The sequence below is a fragment of the Tachysurus fulvidraco genome, chromosome 6, assembly GCF_022655615.1.
Source record: "Tachysurus fulvidraco isolate hzauxx_2018 chromosome 6, HZAU_PFXX_2.0, whole genome shotgun sequence".
NCBI lineage: Eukaryota > Metazoa > Chordata > Actinopteri > Siluriformes > Bagridae > Tachysurus > Tachysurus fulvidraco.
The window spans coordinates 7288910-7303909 of NC_062523.1; the positions used below are offsets into that span (position 1 = coordinate 7288910).

The 15000-nt window shown below is 39.5% G+C and overlaps 1 protein-coding gene across 9 annotated transcripts in view; it reads left to right on the forward strand.

Annotated features, from left to right (window-relative positions):
- dip2a (disco-interacting protein 2 homolog A) overlaps positions 1–15000 on the forward strand; it is a 126458-nt gene that overhangs the window by 75420 nt on the left and 36038 nt on the right. For 8 of the 9 annotated variants that reach the window (XR_003443034.2, XM_027162566.2, XM_047815069.1 and 5 more), the window contains exons 5-6: positions 7902–8144; positions 11408–11530. Coding sequence is in view for 8 of the 9 variants with exons in the window: in XM_027162566.2 (XP_027018367.2) it covers positions 7902–8144; positions 11408–11530 (366 nt within the window). In the remaining variant the exon portion in view is untranslated. The remainder of the gene's footprint in view (positions 1–7901; positions 8145–11407; positions 11531–15000) is intronic. The other variant, XM_027162564.2, reaches the window with a different exon arrangement.

Genomic DNA, 15000 nt, shown 5'->3' on the forward strand with positions numbered 1-15000 from the left:
TACAAGTACAAGGCAACAAAATGCAGTTTAGGTCTAACCAGAGTGCAATAGCAGCAAGTGCAGGATATAGTGTTTACATTAAATAAGTGAAATAAAATGGTAATATGGAAGTAATTTACAGATGTGTGTACTATGAACATCATATACATATGGCTATAACTATAAACTGATTATTTGGGTGTCTTACAATGCACTGATGTTGTAATGCAGTTTCAAAACACAACCCAAGCGTGTTTAAATGTAGGAAATAAAGCATATGGGCTCCTATATTGTTGTTGTGTGATTTTCATGACCCACCCCTCATGACAAACTAATTGAATATAGAATACAATATATTTCCTACATACAGTATAATATCTACAGAAATTAGTTCAGTAGTGGAAACCTCATAAGAATCCTTGAACTTTCTTCACATATCCCAACTTTGGAGGTTGGGATCAGAGCACAGGGTCAGACATGATACAGCACACCTGGAGCAGAGAGGGTTAAGGGCCTTTCTCAGGGGCCCAACAGTGGCAGCTTGGCAGTGGTGGGGCTTGAACCCAATTTTCTGATCAACAACCCAGAGCCTTAACCACATGGGCCACTACTGCCCACCGCATATAGTTGTTTACTATCACTTTGGCACTTGTATCAGAAGCTTGAGGTCATGTTTCCAAACTGTAGACTAAACTCGCAACCAATGATCAAATCACACATTTTTATCTATTTCGCTTGGATACACTTCAGTTGCTTGAACTAAAGTCATCTGTTCAGAAAAATATCATATCATATCACTCTCATAAAATCTGAGATAAATGGTCATCCATTTCATTACAATAGTCTAACTTTTAACTGATACAATCGATTCTCAACATGCTAAAACTTAAAATGCTTAAAATTATATTTTTATGGAAACTGACAATTTCCTGTTTAGATCATGAATTAAAATGGTCTGGATATAAAAAATACAATGGATATAAAAAGTCTACACCCCCCCTATTAAAACTCCTGACAGAAAAACCTGCCATTTTAACAGGGTGTGTAGACTTTTTATATCCATTGTATATAATGAGAAAATAAAAAAAAATAAAAAAATGAAACTAATCTCATGGGGATTATTTGTTAGACATTTTTATAGTATAAAAGTCTATTTAAAATACACACACACAAAAAAAACAGGAAAGCATATCTACTTATTGTGGATTAAACATGATATCAAGCCTATAGTAGTTATCTTATTGAAGATTGCTGTTCATAATATCTGTGATTATGTCATGGTTAGATTGTAACAGGCCCTGATTCATCACACCCTGGTCTTTATTTAATGAACTAAAGAGCTGATCTTTTTTCTTTTGGGGATTGGGATAATAGCACCCGGTGATGGGATAAGCCGATTAATGGTTCAAAGGTTAAAGTTGACTCATTCAGACACCTCATTGGGGATTGGATCATGGCCCACTGATTCCATTGTTCTTTGGAAAGTGATACACACACATGGTTTAAACAGGCTGGTTTAATCCCACACACATACTGTACTGTACACTCTGTGCGAATCTGGCCTCCAAACACAGCTGTAATTATCAGACCTCACGGAGTGTACGGCGTCCTGAAGACTTTCGGATTTAGACAGAAATAAGATGATAATCACTTAGATTATTATATTGCAGTGTCGAACATGCACAATACTGTTAACATCACCACTGAAAAATCTTGTCACTAAACAAAGACAGTTTAAGGACGGTTGTTTTGAACAAGCACTTATTTGGGACACAATTATTTTATTAAGCTGACATATTTTATGGACTGTCATAGAGAAAATCCCAATTTTGTACAAATTAGGGAGATAACCAGTCTCTTAATTGCCATTTATCTCGGACAGTATCATCTCTAAAAATGATCTTGGACTCGCCCATTAGAGTTTGTGAAAATAATGTTTGTGTTGTGGGGGGCACGGTGGCTTAGTGGTTAGCACGTTCGGCTCACACCTCCAGGGTTGAGGTTGGATTCCCGCCTCTGCCTTGTGTGTGTGGAGTTTGCATGTTCTCCCCGTGCCTCAGGGGTTTCCTCCGGGTACTCCGGTTTCCTCCCCCGGTCCAAAGACATGCATGGTAGGTTGATTGGCATCTATGGAAAATTGTTCGTAGTGTGTGAGTGAATGAGAGTGTGTGCTCTGTAATAGGTAGGCACTCCGTCCAGGGTGTATCCTGCCTTGATGCCCGATGACGCCTGAGATAGGCACAGGCTCCCCGTGACCCGAGAAGTTTGGATAAGCGGTAGAAAATGAATGAATGAATGTTTGTGTTGTCTTAACCTTTCGCATTCATTGAATTTGACAAGAAAATAAAATCTTTCTTCTACAGCCATCACTGATGCAATGTACAAATGGACTAAAGTCTTGGCCTTGAAAGTCCGAATTGATGGTTTTAATTTGACTCAGATTCAGTCTTTCAGTTCATATGGACTCAATCTTGACTTGGCCTGGATGCATTCATAAACTATTGCACAATTTTATGCTAATAATAATAATAATAATAATAATAATAATAAACCGTGAATCACACAAGACATCCTCCAGTCACATTTTTAACCTCAGAATAAAAAGAGTATCACAGGGAAAGGAACAGGAGGTGAGAACAGACAGATGTTGCAACATGCGTGAAAGACTTAGAGAGAGAGCGAGAGAGAGAGAGCGAGAGAGAGAAACAGACTCAAATATGAAATATACATGTAGTACGTCATGTAAGATGTAGTTGCATGTATGTTTGCTTTTCTTTTTATTTTAAAATGCAGCAGAAAAACAAATAAATTATGGTTCATCCATGGCCTGGATATCACTGATGCAAGACACTGAAAACAGTAAAAGAAAAAGGAAACTCCAACCAGCTACCATTCAAATCAATGCAATTCATTTGTGTAACGCATTTCACAATTCACATCGTCTCAAAGCAGCTTTGCATATGTATGGATACAGAAAAAAAAAGTTTATAAGTTTAAGTTAATATTTATCTCTAACAATTTTCCCTATTGAGCAAGCCAGAGACGACGGTGGAGAGGAAAAGCTCCTGAGATGATGTGAGGAAGAAACCTTGAGAGAAGTGAACCTCATCCTCATTTGAGTGACACTATACAGGAAGTAATATAAATGTAAATAATGTCATTTCTACCACAGTTTGTAGTCGAGTGAATCACAAGCTCCAGAGTCACTCTCCAGAATCTCTTGATTCTGATTCCTCTCAAGGTTTCTTCCTTATACCGTCTCAGGGAGCTTTTCCTCACTACTGTCTCCTTCTACATTGGGAATAATTATATATATTTAACTTGCACTTTGAATGAAATGAAATTTAAATCAAATTTGAATCAAATTGTCATTTGTATTCTAAAACTCTATATTTCTGTTAAGCTCATTTGAGGCAATGTCCATTGTTAAAAGCTCTATGCAATTAAAATTAAATTGAATTGACGTAAATAGTGCTTTCCGAAAGTGCCTATCCATCAGTGTAGTGGTGCATATGGGAATTGCTGGCTCAGAGGTTAAGACATGGACCAACTGGCCGAAAGGTTGTGATGTCAAATCCCAGCACTTCCTTAACCCTCAATGCTCAATTTTATAAAAGAGATGAATGTAAGTTGCTCTGGATTACTGATTCTGTCAGATACCCCCCATAGAATAGCCCCTGTAGTAAAAAACATTAAGGCTGGCTATGATAGATAGATGTCAAAACTGCCCTCATTGTTGTAAAGCTCTTCCATACTGTTATATGTTTGTTTTGTGTACCTTGCCACCTTATGTCCCATCTCCTGCCCTGTATTGTTATCGGTTGTCTCTGTCATGTTTCCTCATTTGCTCTCATCTGCTTTCAGTCGGCTATTTAAATAGTGTGTGCATTTAAACTCTTGTGTTTCTGTATTCAGGGCAACGTTATGCTCAGTGATTTGTTTTTGTTCTGTCTTTTTTTTTACATCCTGGATCTGATCTTGCTCTGGTTTCTCTGTGTTTTGGATTATCCTTGCTATAGATGTTTGCTGAATGCTTGAACTTTTCCTGTTACCTGTTCAGATTTTGAATTACATTTTAGATTTGTCTTAACGCTTTTTAAGTAAAACGCATTTACTACAACAGTATCCACCTTTAGGTCTATAACGGGACGTTAGATTGCATTCATGAAAATTCTAGTGATAAAATTCTGAGAAAATTCCCTTAAAATTACAGAGAAGATCCAAGTAATGCTAAAAGTTCTTTATAAAGCATTTTTATAAGAGCTCATAAGGTCAAAAAAGTAGTGGACTTTTAAGAATCTTTATGAATACGGCGATAAGGCGTGCGACTAATGATCAGAAGGTCATTGGTTCGAATCCCAGGTCCACCATAAAAATGTAAGTCAGTCTGGATAAGAGTGTCTGCTAAATGCTGTAAATGTATTTAATATACAATAGATACTTAAGCCCTATTCGGACGGGATTAGTTTGACGTGGGGACGTGGGGGTAAAGTAATTATTACCAGAGCTTCTCGGTGATTTTAGTCCCGTCCGAATGTGCCATCTCGGTAATCATTACGGACAATGTCAGTAAAGATTACGGCGCCTTTTACCTTCTGTAAAAAAGGTCCGGAAAAATTACCTCAGGTAATACTAATCCCGTCCCAATAGACCCGCTGTAAATATGTACGGTAAAATTCCGTCATTTCCTGTTTAAAAGTCGTCTGTTTGTGCGCGTGATAACAGGAAGCAACGTCATACGCACATGACGACAAGGAGGTTACCGTGGTGCCTAAAGCGAGTTACCCCTCCCACTTCTGCTAGTTTTACTGAGATGTCTTGTCCCGTGCAAATTGGCCACTTAATATTACAGATGTCCTGAGGTAAAATTGCATTACTCCACGTCCCCACGTAGAACTAATCCTGTCCGAATAGTGCTTTAGATTCGGACAGGAGGGGGGGGGGTATAGTGTGTAGGGAGAATGTTTGCAACTTCATATACTGTATATGGTATAGTTTTTATATAGAAAAAGCAACAAGCATCAACAAAAAAAAGATAGTAATATGTGATGCATTCAATATTACATGACATCCATCGTTCCCTTGAAAGGAGAGTACCAGTGTTATACTGACTCATTTCTGCTTTTGTTTCCTGGGTCTTCTGTTCACATTTATGCTTCTCTTGACAATAACTTCACTTGTTGCATTGCCTTGAACATTTGCCTGCTCCCTACATGCTGTAATTACACAGAATGTAATGAGAAAAAGCAGTCGGCTTTCACAAGTCTGTGTGCACTTGGATATCGGGGAAGACGTGTTCAGATAAACCTGCCTCTCATCTCCAGCACTGTATTGATCGATATGAGGTTTATAATTTGCAGGATGCGTGCCGCACTGATCTCCGGGTGTGTTATTAATAGTACCATTAATGTTAAACGAATCCTGTCTGATCTCCTATCTCTGTCCCCTCTTTGTCATTGTCTCTAATTGTCTCTCTTTGCTCCTAATATCCACTTTAATTTGATTCAGTTCAGATTAGTTAAAATTTCACTAAGATTTTTGGCCTGAACAGTTTTGTGTACTGTTAAGTGCTTTGTTCATAATCCGAATCGGATTAGTTGTCATGCATGTCATACGTACTAGGGATGTTTTCTGGTAAGCGATCAGAATTGAGAAATGACTCAAATGAGTTTCTACACAAGTCTAAAAAACTTCTGCTGTTGTCTTTGTTGTTCATGTGTTGTATCTCAGATCAACAAATAAAGTAATGAATTGTTTAATACTACTCAAAATGCCGTTTATTACACATTAGGGATAAGCTGATCATTTTTCATCCTAAATTTATACGTATAGTACATATCAAAGAGTTTTCTTTATTTTCATGACTATGAAAATTGTAGATTCACACTGAAGGCATCAAAACTATGAATTAACAGATGTGGAATTATATACATAACAAAAAAGTGTGAAACAACTGAAAATATGTCATATTCTAGGTTCTTCAAAGTAGCCACCTTTTGCTTTGATTACTGCTTTGCACACTCTTGGCATTCTCTTGATTAGCTTCAAGAAGTCGTCACCTGAAATGGTCTTCCAACAGTCTTGAAGGAGTTCCCAGAGATGCTTAGCACTTGTTGGCCCTTTTGCCTTCACTCTGCGGTCCAGCTCACCCCAAACCATCTCGATATGGTTCAGGTCCGGCGCAGCACACCATCACTCTCCTTCATGGTCAAATAGCCCTTACACAGTCTGGAGGTGTGCTTGGGGTCATTGTTCTGTTGAAAAGGTGGTGTGTCCAAACTTTTGGAAGGTGTGTCCAAACTTTTGGTCTGTACTTTACGTAGTTAGTCCATTAGCTAATTGCTAGCAAAATGGCTCACATTTTTTCACAGAACACAAGTTGGATTTCAGATTCAGAGACATGTTTTTTTTTGTCTGATGATCTTTTTATTTTTTTTAATAGTCAAGCCTGTCAAAAATGAGCAATAATTCTCATATTTACCCTTAGATAAATCAACTCAGTTATTAGAGTTTATCATCATTGTGCTCCCAGAAGCCTTTTCATTCAAGAGTACTGAAAGAAATGGCATTAAATTGAACCTAGTCAGGATTTATGCTAAAAGGTTTGTGACACAACATGTCATTAAACCACTCCTCTTCTTGTGTTGATTTTATTTCAATGTCGCCAATTTATTTTTGTTAAACATTCCTCTAAACCATATTTAGGCAACCACATGTTCAGACTGAGAGAAGGGAAGAACATAGAACAAAAAAATGAGCTGTATTCTGACTGTATTTTCATGAGGCCACTTTTCATGCTTTCACCATTGGTCAAGACAGAACATAGGAGGAGAAGTTTGTGAACAGATAATGAACCAACATGGCTACCCTTGTGCTAACACACTGTAACATACTTAACCACACGCTAAAACAGTAGTAAGCTGTAACACACTCCCAGTACACATTAATACACTCATGACCACTTCTTTTTTAACCCAGGACCTCACAAGACCTCATCCTTAATATTGTAAATATGTAAGTTTTATAGATGGATAAATGGATGGATGGATGGATGGATGGATGAGTGAATGCGTGCATGGATTGATGTATGGTTGGATTAGATAGATAAAGGGATGGATGGGTGAATGGATGGATGGATGGATGAATGGATGGATGGATGGGTGAATGCATGCATGGATGGATGGATGGTTGGATGAGATAGATAAAGGGATGGATGGGTGAATGGATGCAAATATGAATGGATAGATCTATGGGTGAATTGATGGATGTATAGCTGGATGGATGGATGAGCAAATGCATGCATAAATGGGTGGATGGATGGATGGATGGATGGATGGATGGGTGGGTGGGTGGGTGGGTGGGTGGATGTATGAATATATGGATGGATGGATTGATGGATGGATGGATTAGTGGATGGATAAATGGTTGGATGAAATACTGTAGATGGAGGGATAGTTGGGTGAATGAATGCATAGATAGATGGATTGAACTATGGGAGAACTGATGGATGTATAGCTGGTTGTGCAAATGCATGCATAAATAGATGGATCAAGATAGCTGTATCTTGTGAAGGCTGCTGGGTAAATCAGGGCTGCACTGCGGATCTGCTGAGCGCTGCTATGTTAACGAGCTGGTTACATATGCTGTAAAAAATCGGAAGAAATTTATTTTTCGATTTTTTCCCCTGCTGCTCTTGATGATGATGATGATGATGATGATGATGATGTGACTCTCACTGTGGGATTCCCGGTACAGCACTTTGATCACCAATGTTTGACTAGAAAACACTAAAATATGCATAAACTGGAATTCCCACGACTGATTTAACTGCCTTATAAGTTGGCAGTTTTCATCAGATCTTATCCTCTTGTGTGTGTGTGTTTGTGTGTATGTGCTTATGATGTCTCTCCTGCTTGTAACAGACACATCCTCAGCGTCAGAGGATGAGGGAAGGATGGCATCGTCATCACCGTTCCAGGCGCCAAATCCGAATGTGGAACACTGGTTCAACCGCGTCATTCATCATCACTGCTCATCCACTTCCTCCTCCGCCTCCTCCACTTCATCGTACCCAGGTGGGCGGAGCCAACATAGCTCTAACTCTGCCTCAAACTCTGCCACAGCTGCTACTGTTTTGGCTGACGTCATGGCTCACACACAGCTCGGTCAGTATCTCAGCTGATTTACTGCTTTCCTTTCCTTTACTCACCTATACATTATAGGGATGTGGAAGCTCCGTGGTGAAGGTGTTGGACAGGTCAGAAGGCTAGAAGCTCAAATCACAGCATCTCCAAGCTGGGCTCTTGAGCTCAGTTGTATAATTAAGATAAATGTAAATCACCTAGGATAAAGATGTACATTTTATATGATAGAGGCTGCAAACTGTCCAATTTGCATCCTATGTATGCTAAATTACCTTGTAGTGTGAGTTACACTACACCCTCAATATCCTTTAACATCCTGTATGTCCCTGTATCAAAAACCCTCCATTCTAAATTAAGGCCCTTTAAAGGTGGGGTCTCCGTTGTTTGAAAGCCAATGTTGACATTTGAAATCACCAAAACAAACACGCCCCTAAACCCAAATGGGTCCCACCCCTGTATTGATAGCTCCGCCCAGACACATACCTAACCCAGGCAACTAATGGAAAGAAATGTGTCTTTATCATAGCTGAAGGGAAGAACAATACGATTGCAGATAAACAAACAAGTAAAAATGACACACAAGCATAATCATGTAAAGGACAAAGGCATATATTAGTTCTGTGTAACAAAGCAAAACCAACGTTACTCACCTATCGAGAAGGAAAAAAGCGCCTCGGCGTCTTAAGTAAAGTCGGCCGCATATTCACAGATTGGAGTTTCCCGAGTCAATAACTCCTGAGCTAAACGCTGTTACTACACAAAATGTGGTTGTAGCTGCCTCTCTACATTACTATGGTAGAAAAGAGGTGTTATTTGTGTAGTAACAGCGTTTAGCTCAGGAGTTATTGACTCGGGAAACTCCAATCTGTGAATATGTGGCCACTTCCTGCTCCTTCAGTTCTCTCCAGCGCTGGAAAGCTGATCCTATATTAACATGTCCTACTTCTTGCCTTATCGTAAGTCTTTCTTCTCTTTCTTTTTGTTTTTATCCTCCATGTCAATGTTAAAACCGCTTTCTGCTAATGTCACACGTGTGCACTGAACACTCTCTCCGCCCAGATTGACAAGCCCCGCCCCTTTCTGCTCATTGGCTACACGTTAGTTTCGTATTTGTTTTGTTTGTCGGCCCGACTCAGTTCTCTGAAGCATTTCTCAAACAACGGAGACCCCACCTTTAACCTCCTAATACATTTTATACCATCGATATTGAAGTTTGGACCAATACTACTGTACATACAGCACCGTGTTTTCTATATATTATGAGATTTCCATGAAGAAAGATCTGAACAGTTTATTGGAGCTTGGTGGTGTAACTGGCTTTAAACCTTTTTTACATACATAGTGTGTTGTATCAATACCAGCGAGTTTTTAAACTTTTAGTTTACCAGCCATCCTTTGCAATAAGATCTGAAATCTGAAAGGTGAATCCTGCCTCTGGCGTGATTCCCTTTTGTATCTCGGTGCACTGAGTTGACTTATCCGTTAAGCCATAGAGCTTATCAGCTTCAGTACCCTTCCTGCCAGCTTGTTCTAGCCTGCTTCTCAAGTAAAGACAGAGCTTTTTACTCCTTCATGGCCTCATTTTTTGACATCTTCCTGAAAGTTTTCTGAAATGGTTCAGCTGCTTCTGACAAGCTGTGTACTCCTTTTTCCTGTGCATTTACAAAGCCTATCAACTGTCAAAGACTTTTCCTCAGCATTGCCTTTAGCTTCAGTTTCCTAAACTCTTTATTTATACTGTTTCAACTTGTTTGCTTCTCTATGTGTGTCCTATGGAAAAATCCCAAAGCTGTGAAAATGAAAAGATCCTTAACGATAAAAGAGATCATAGAGATAATAGAGTATGTTGTATGGACCAAATTCACGGCTCCTCGCTGTAATACTTTCTATACATAAAAGTATTACAGTGAGGACCCGTGAACGGTAATAAATCGAGTCGATATTTGCTGTTGTCTGATTGTGAGCTGTATCGATTCTCTCAGGGATGCAGTCGTGCAGTTTTATAAGGAAACCGGCATTCAAATTCTTTGAAATACACTGAGGGAAAAAAAAGCTAGTTAAATTTACATCATTCAAATTCCTACATGGGTTTCATGGGATTAAATTGAGTAACACACTTTAATATATCCAGCATGATGTAGGTGTGTATTTTCAAATCCCTGAATAATATCAAACACAGAGTTCACACCTGAGATGTGAATCAAACCCACAACGCTGGTTGTTTAATCTTATAGTTATAGTTCCAATGGGCACCAACTGTCACAACCAGGGAAGGAAGGCGACGGACCCGTACACAGGATAGCTTCAGAGGAATTGGGTTTAATAAATAATAGAGACAAATACCGTAAAATGATGAGGACTAAAATAATACAAACGACGACACGTAACAATGACTAGGGGAACTTAACCTAACCAAACGTAACTAATGAATCCGCGCTGCCATCGGCAACGCAGCTCACATTTATAAATAAGACAATTGATGACACAATGAGGAACGGGTGTGGAGACAGCAGACAAAGGCGGGGCAGACACGTGACGAGGAACAATAACAAACACACATGGCCGAAAGTCCGAGCTGATCCCTGACACCAACATCCTCATATGATTTAACTCTGTAACCAGTTCGATCTAAATTAAGTTTAGTTTATATGATGAAGTGACATTTTTATGAAAGCTATACATAATATTTCCTCCTACCTACTGAACCGCATATTCCGCTATTCTCTGTAAATGTCCTCCATTATGTTTATAACTATTTTTTTTTGGAATAGTATGGTGCATACCGTTGTTATATACTATATTATGACAGTATAGAGAATAAAATTTATTAATATATAGTGTGTATGATTCATAGCCCATAGATTTAGAACAATTTCCATCCCTGCCATTTTAACTTTTTCAAAGGTCAATAACATGGTTTTGTTGTGTCCATGTACTAGAAGTTACTCAGTGCTTTAATAATTCTTGGTTTCAATAATCATTTCTGTTTTTACTAACCCTAGGAGTAATATATTCATAGTTGGTTGTTTGGGGTTTTTTTTTCCCACACAAAAAGTCTCTATCTTCAAATGAAACGATGATATCGAATCAATTTCTGCTCATTGGGACGTCCCAAGTGCTTGTTTATAAGCATCTAAAATTTAAAGGTGTTTACTTCAATCACTAAAACTCTGTGTAAGGTAACCGTCATTTAGATCAGACTTCCAGTAATAAAGTAATTCATTTGTTTATATTGATTGAAAATGTCCCATAATTCGATTGTAAAAACCTTTCACCTCTGACAGATAACCACTGTGCTCCTCCGGATGTGACCGGTCTGGCTGAGCGTTCACAGGTAGCCTCAGTGAGAGGTCTTCCTCACGGATACACACACACACACCCCGGCAGCGCTATGGACACGGCTGACGGTGAGTCCCTTCATCGCCACAGCAACAGCGTTCACCTCCGTTTGACACGCACAAGCATTGCAGCCAATCGACTCACAGTGAAGAAGCTCCTTACTTTCTGTCAGCAACAGGGTTTCATTTCACAATACGTACATTCACACACATGCTACTCTTCCTCAGATACGTGAGCGTATCATTTATACTATACTGTAGGGTTCTTCTTATGGTTATGCCTTGCTCCGTTCGTGCCACTTTTTAATTAAAGTGTTCACAGGCATTGTAGCCTATTAATAAATTCGTAGCTAGTAATTAACTGTTTAATTTAATTACACTACTGAATATATAAATATAGAATAAGAAGAGCATTGATTAATTTTTTTGGCTCTTTGTTGCCAACAAAGCTGGCAGACACAAATATGTTTTGTGGACTTGGTGTTTTCTTCATGCTGGCAAAGGCATTGTGTAAAATGTTTTTTTGTAATGTCTTTGAGATTAACTGTGCGTATAAACAAAAGACTTTAACAGAGAGTAGTCGATTTCTAGAATGACAGAGTGTTTTATATTTGTGTGTATGGGAGCATAGACAGATAGTGTGTGTGTGCGTGTGCGTGAGTATGTACTGTATGTGAGTGTGAATGTAAGGACAGATGATGTATTTTAAATGTGTGTGTATGTGAGCATAGACGGATAGAAAGTGTGTGTGTGTGTGTATGTACTGTATGTGAGTGTGAATGTAAGGACAGATGATGGGTTTTATATGTGTGTGTATGTGAGCATAGACGGATAGTGTGTGTGTGTGTGTGTGTGTGTGTGTGTGTGTGTGTGTGGGACATAAAGCGATGGGGCTGCGGTCACACTGCAGCTGTGTCTCTCTTTACCCTGGGCTATAAATATATACATAGACTTCACAGCACATATACACACACCACACTCCAGACAGCTCACCACACACACACACACACACACGCACACACACACAGACACATACACTGTGGTTTCATCCTGTCACTGCAGTCTTCAGTGATTCATCATTTATCTTTGTTTTACTTTTTTTGTTGTTGTCTTGATTTGTCATTGTGACTCAATCATTATCAAACCATCAGCTTATTTTCAGTAGTTACTCTAAATTAAATATTACGTAATGGTATTGTTATTATTGCACAGTATATTTCATCTTGTATATTTGAATAAAAATTTTGCACATGCTATATAGAGATACTGTAATATTAACTACAGGTTCATAAATATTTGTACAGTTATTGTTAATTTAGTGGTCTATCAGAGTAAGTAAGTATAAGTACAGGCCTCCAGCTTAAAGGTGGGGTCTCCGTTGTTTGAAAGCCAATGTTGACATTTGAAATCACCAAAACAAACATGCCCCTAACCCAAATGGGTCCCACCCCTGTATTGATAGCTTCGCCCCACACATACACCAGACAAGTATAACCCAGACAAGTATTATAGCGGAACCTGCTGGGGCAGCTGACGGAGGGTAAATTTTTATCAATAAATGAACTCAATGAGTAACACTATGGTAATGCAAATGTGTTTTTGTAGTACTGTGTGTTGTACCGTGAAAGGTTTAGCTCCGTTTCATGTGGAAGACGTTCAGTTCTCTCCAGCGCTGGAAAGCTGATCCTATATTAACACGTCCTACTTCTTGCCTTATCGTAAGAATTTCTTCGCTTTCTTTCTTTGTTTTTATCCTCCATGTCAATGTTAAAACCGCTTTCTGCTAATGTCACACATGCGTCCCGCCCCTTTCTGCTCATTGGCTACACGTTAGTTTTGTTTTTGTTTTGTTTGGCGGCCCGACGCAGTTTTCTGAAGCGTTTCTCAAACGACGGAGACCCCACCTTTAACTAAAATTCATGAGATGAACGGTGTAGGAATTACAGCACTTACATGTGGTTCCTTTATCAGGGACCACAAGTAACTGGCAAATGTGAATATTTCATAGCCGACTCTCAATATAAAGTCCAAAGAGCCAAACAAAGAACACACTGGTGAGATCAAGAACCAGAAGGCCTGGAAGACCACATATAAATTCCCTGGTGAAGAATTCTTTCATGCAGTTTTTGAGGTATGAGGTAGGTGTATCTGTGTCAAAGTCAAAAATCAAGAGAAGATTTCACCAAATACAGCACAAGGGTTTAGCACAAGATTTAAAAACAGGAAGACTGCAGTAGAGTTGGCTGAAAACATCTAAGGAAGCCTGTAAAATTCTGGAACAACTTGTATGGACAGATGGGGCGAAGATCTACATGTACCAGAATGAGGGGAAGAAAAGAACATAGAGAAGAGAAGGAGATGCTCATGATTTGACCCGTACCATCTTGTCTTATAGCGTGGGCGTGTACGGCTGATAAAGGAACCGGTTTGCTTATTTATTATTGATGTAACTGTGGAGAAAAGGAGCAGGATGAAGTGAATAGAGGTTTATCATCTGCTCACATTCAGCCAAACGCTTCAAAACCCATTAGACAGCGCAGCTTTGCACTGAGGATGGACAATGACCCTGAAACATATTTTGAAAGCGATCCAAGACTGTTTTAAGGCGACGGAGTGCAGTGTTTTACAACAGTCTAAATCACCTGACCTGAATCCAGATGAGCTGTGTTTCACTTGCTGAAGAGAGTGAAGACAGCTGCATCAGAAAAGCCCTGGCAGAGCAACAACATGGAAGAAACTGATGAAAAGGAGTGTGTGTGTGTGTGTTGGGGGGGGGGGGGATAAAAAGTGATATCATTCCTACACTGTTCAGTGACTCAGATATAAATACCCTTAATATCAAGCTGAAAGTCTGTCAAAACTAATAATAATATATCTTAAATATCACTCTCACTCACTCTCTCACTCATTTTCTACCGCTTATTCGAACTCGGGTCACAGGGAGCCGGCGTCTTCGGGCATCGAGGCAGGATACACCCTGGACGGAGTGCCAACCCTTCACAGGGCACACACACACACACTCTCATTCACTTACGCAATCACACACTACGGACAATTTTCCAGAGATGCCAATCAACCTACCATGCATGTCTTTCGACCGAGGGAGGAAACCGGAGTACCCGGAGGAAACCCCTGAGACACGGAGAGAACATGCAAACTCCACACACACAAGGTGGAGGCGGGAATCGAACCCCCAACCTTGGAGGTGTGAGGCAAACGTGCTAACTACTAAGCCACCGTGCCCCCCCATCTTAAATATCAATAAATATTTATTATGAGGCACAATGGCTAAGTGGTTTTGTGTGTGAGTTCGCAGGTTCTCCAGGTGCCTCCTGGGTTTTCTCCAGTTTCCTCCTCCATTCCAAAGACTTGTGTTGTAGGCTGATTGGCATCTCTAATTTGTCTATAATGTGTGAGTATATGTGTGTGTATGTGCTATTGTGCCCCACCTCGTGCCCCAAGTACCCTGGAAAAGCCTCCAGGTTCCTTAAATCTAGACTCTGTGCTTTAGAAGAAGGATGGATGGAAATATTTATGAT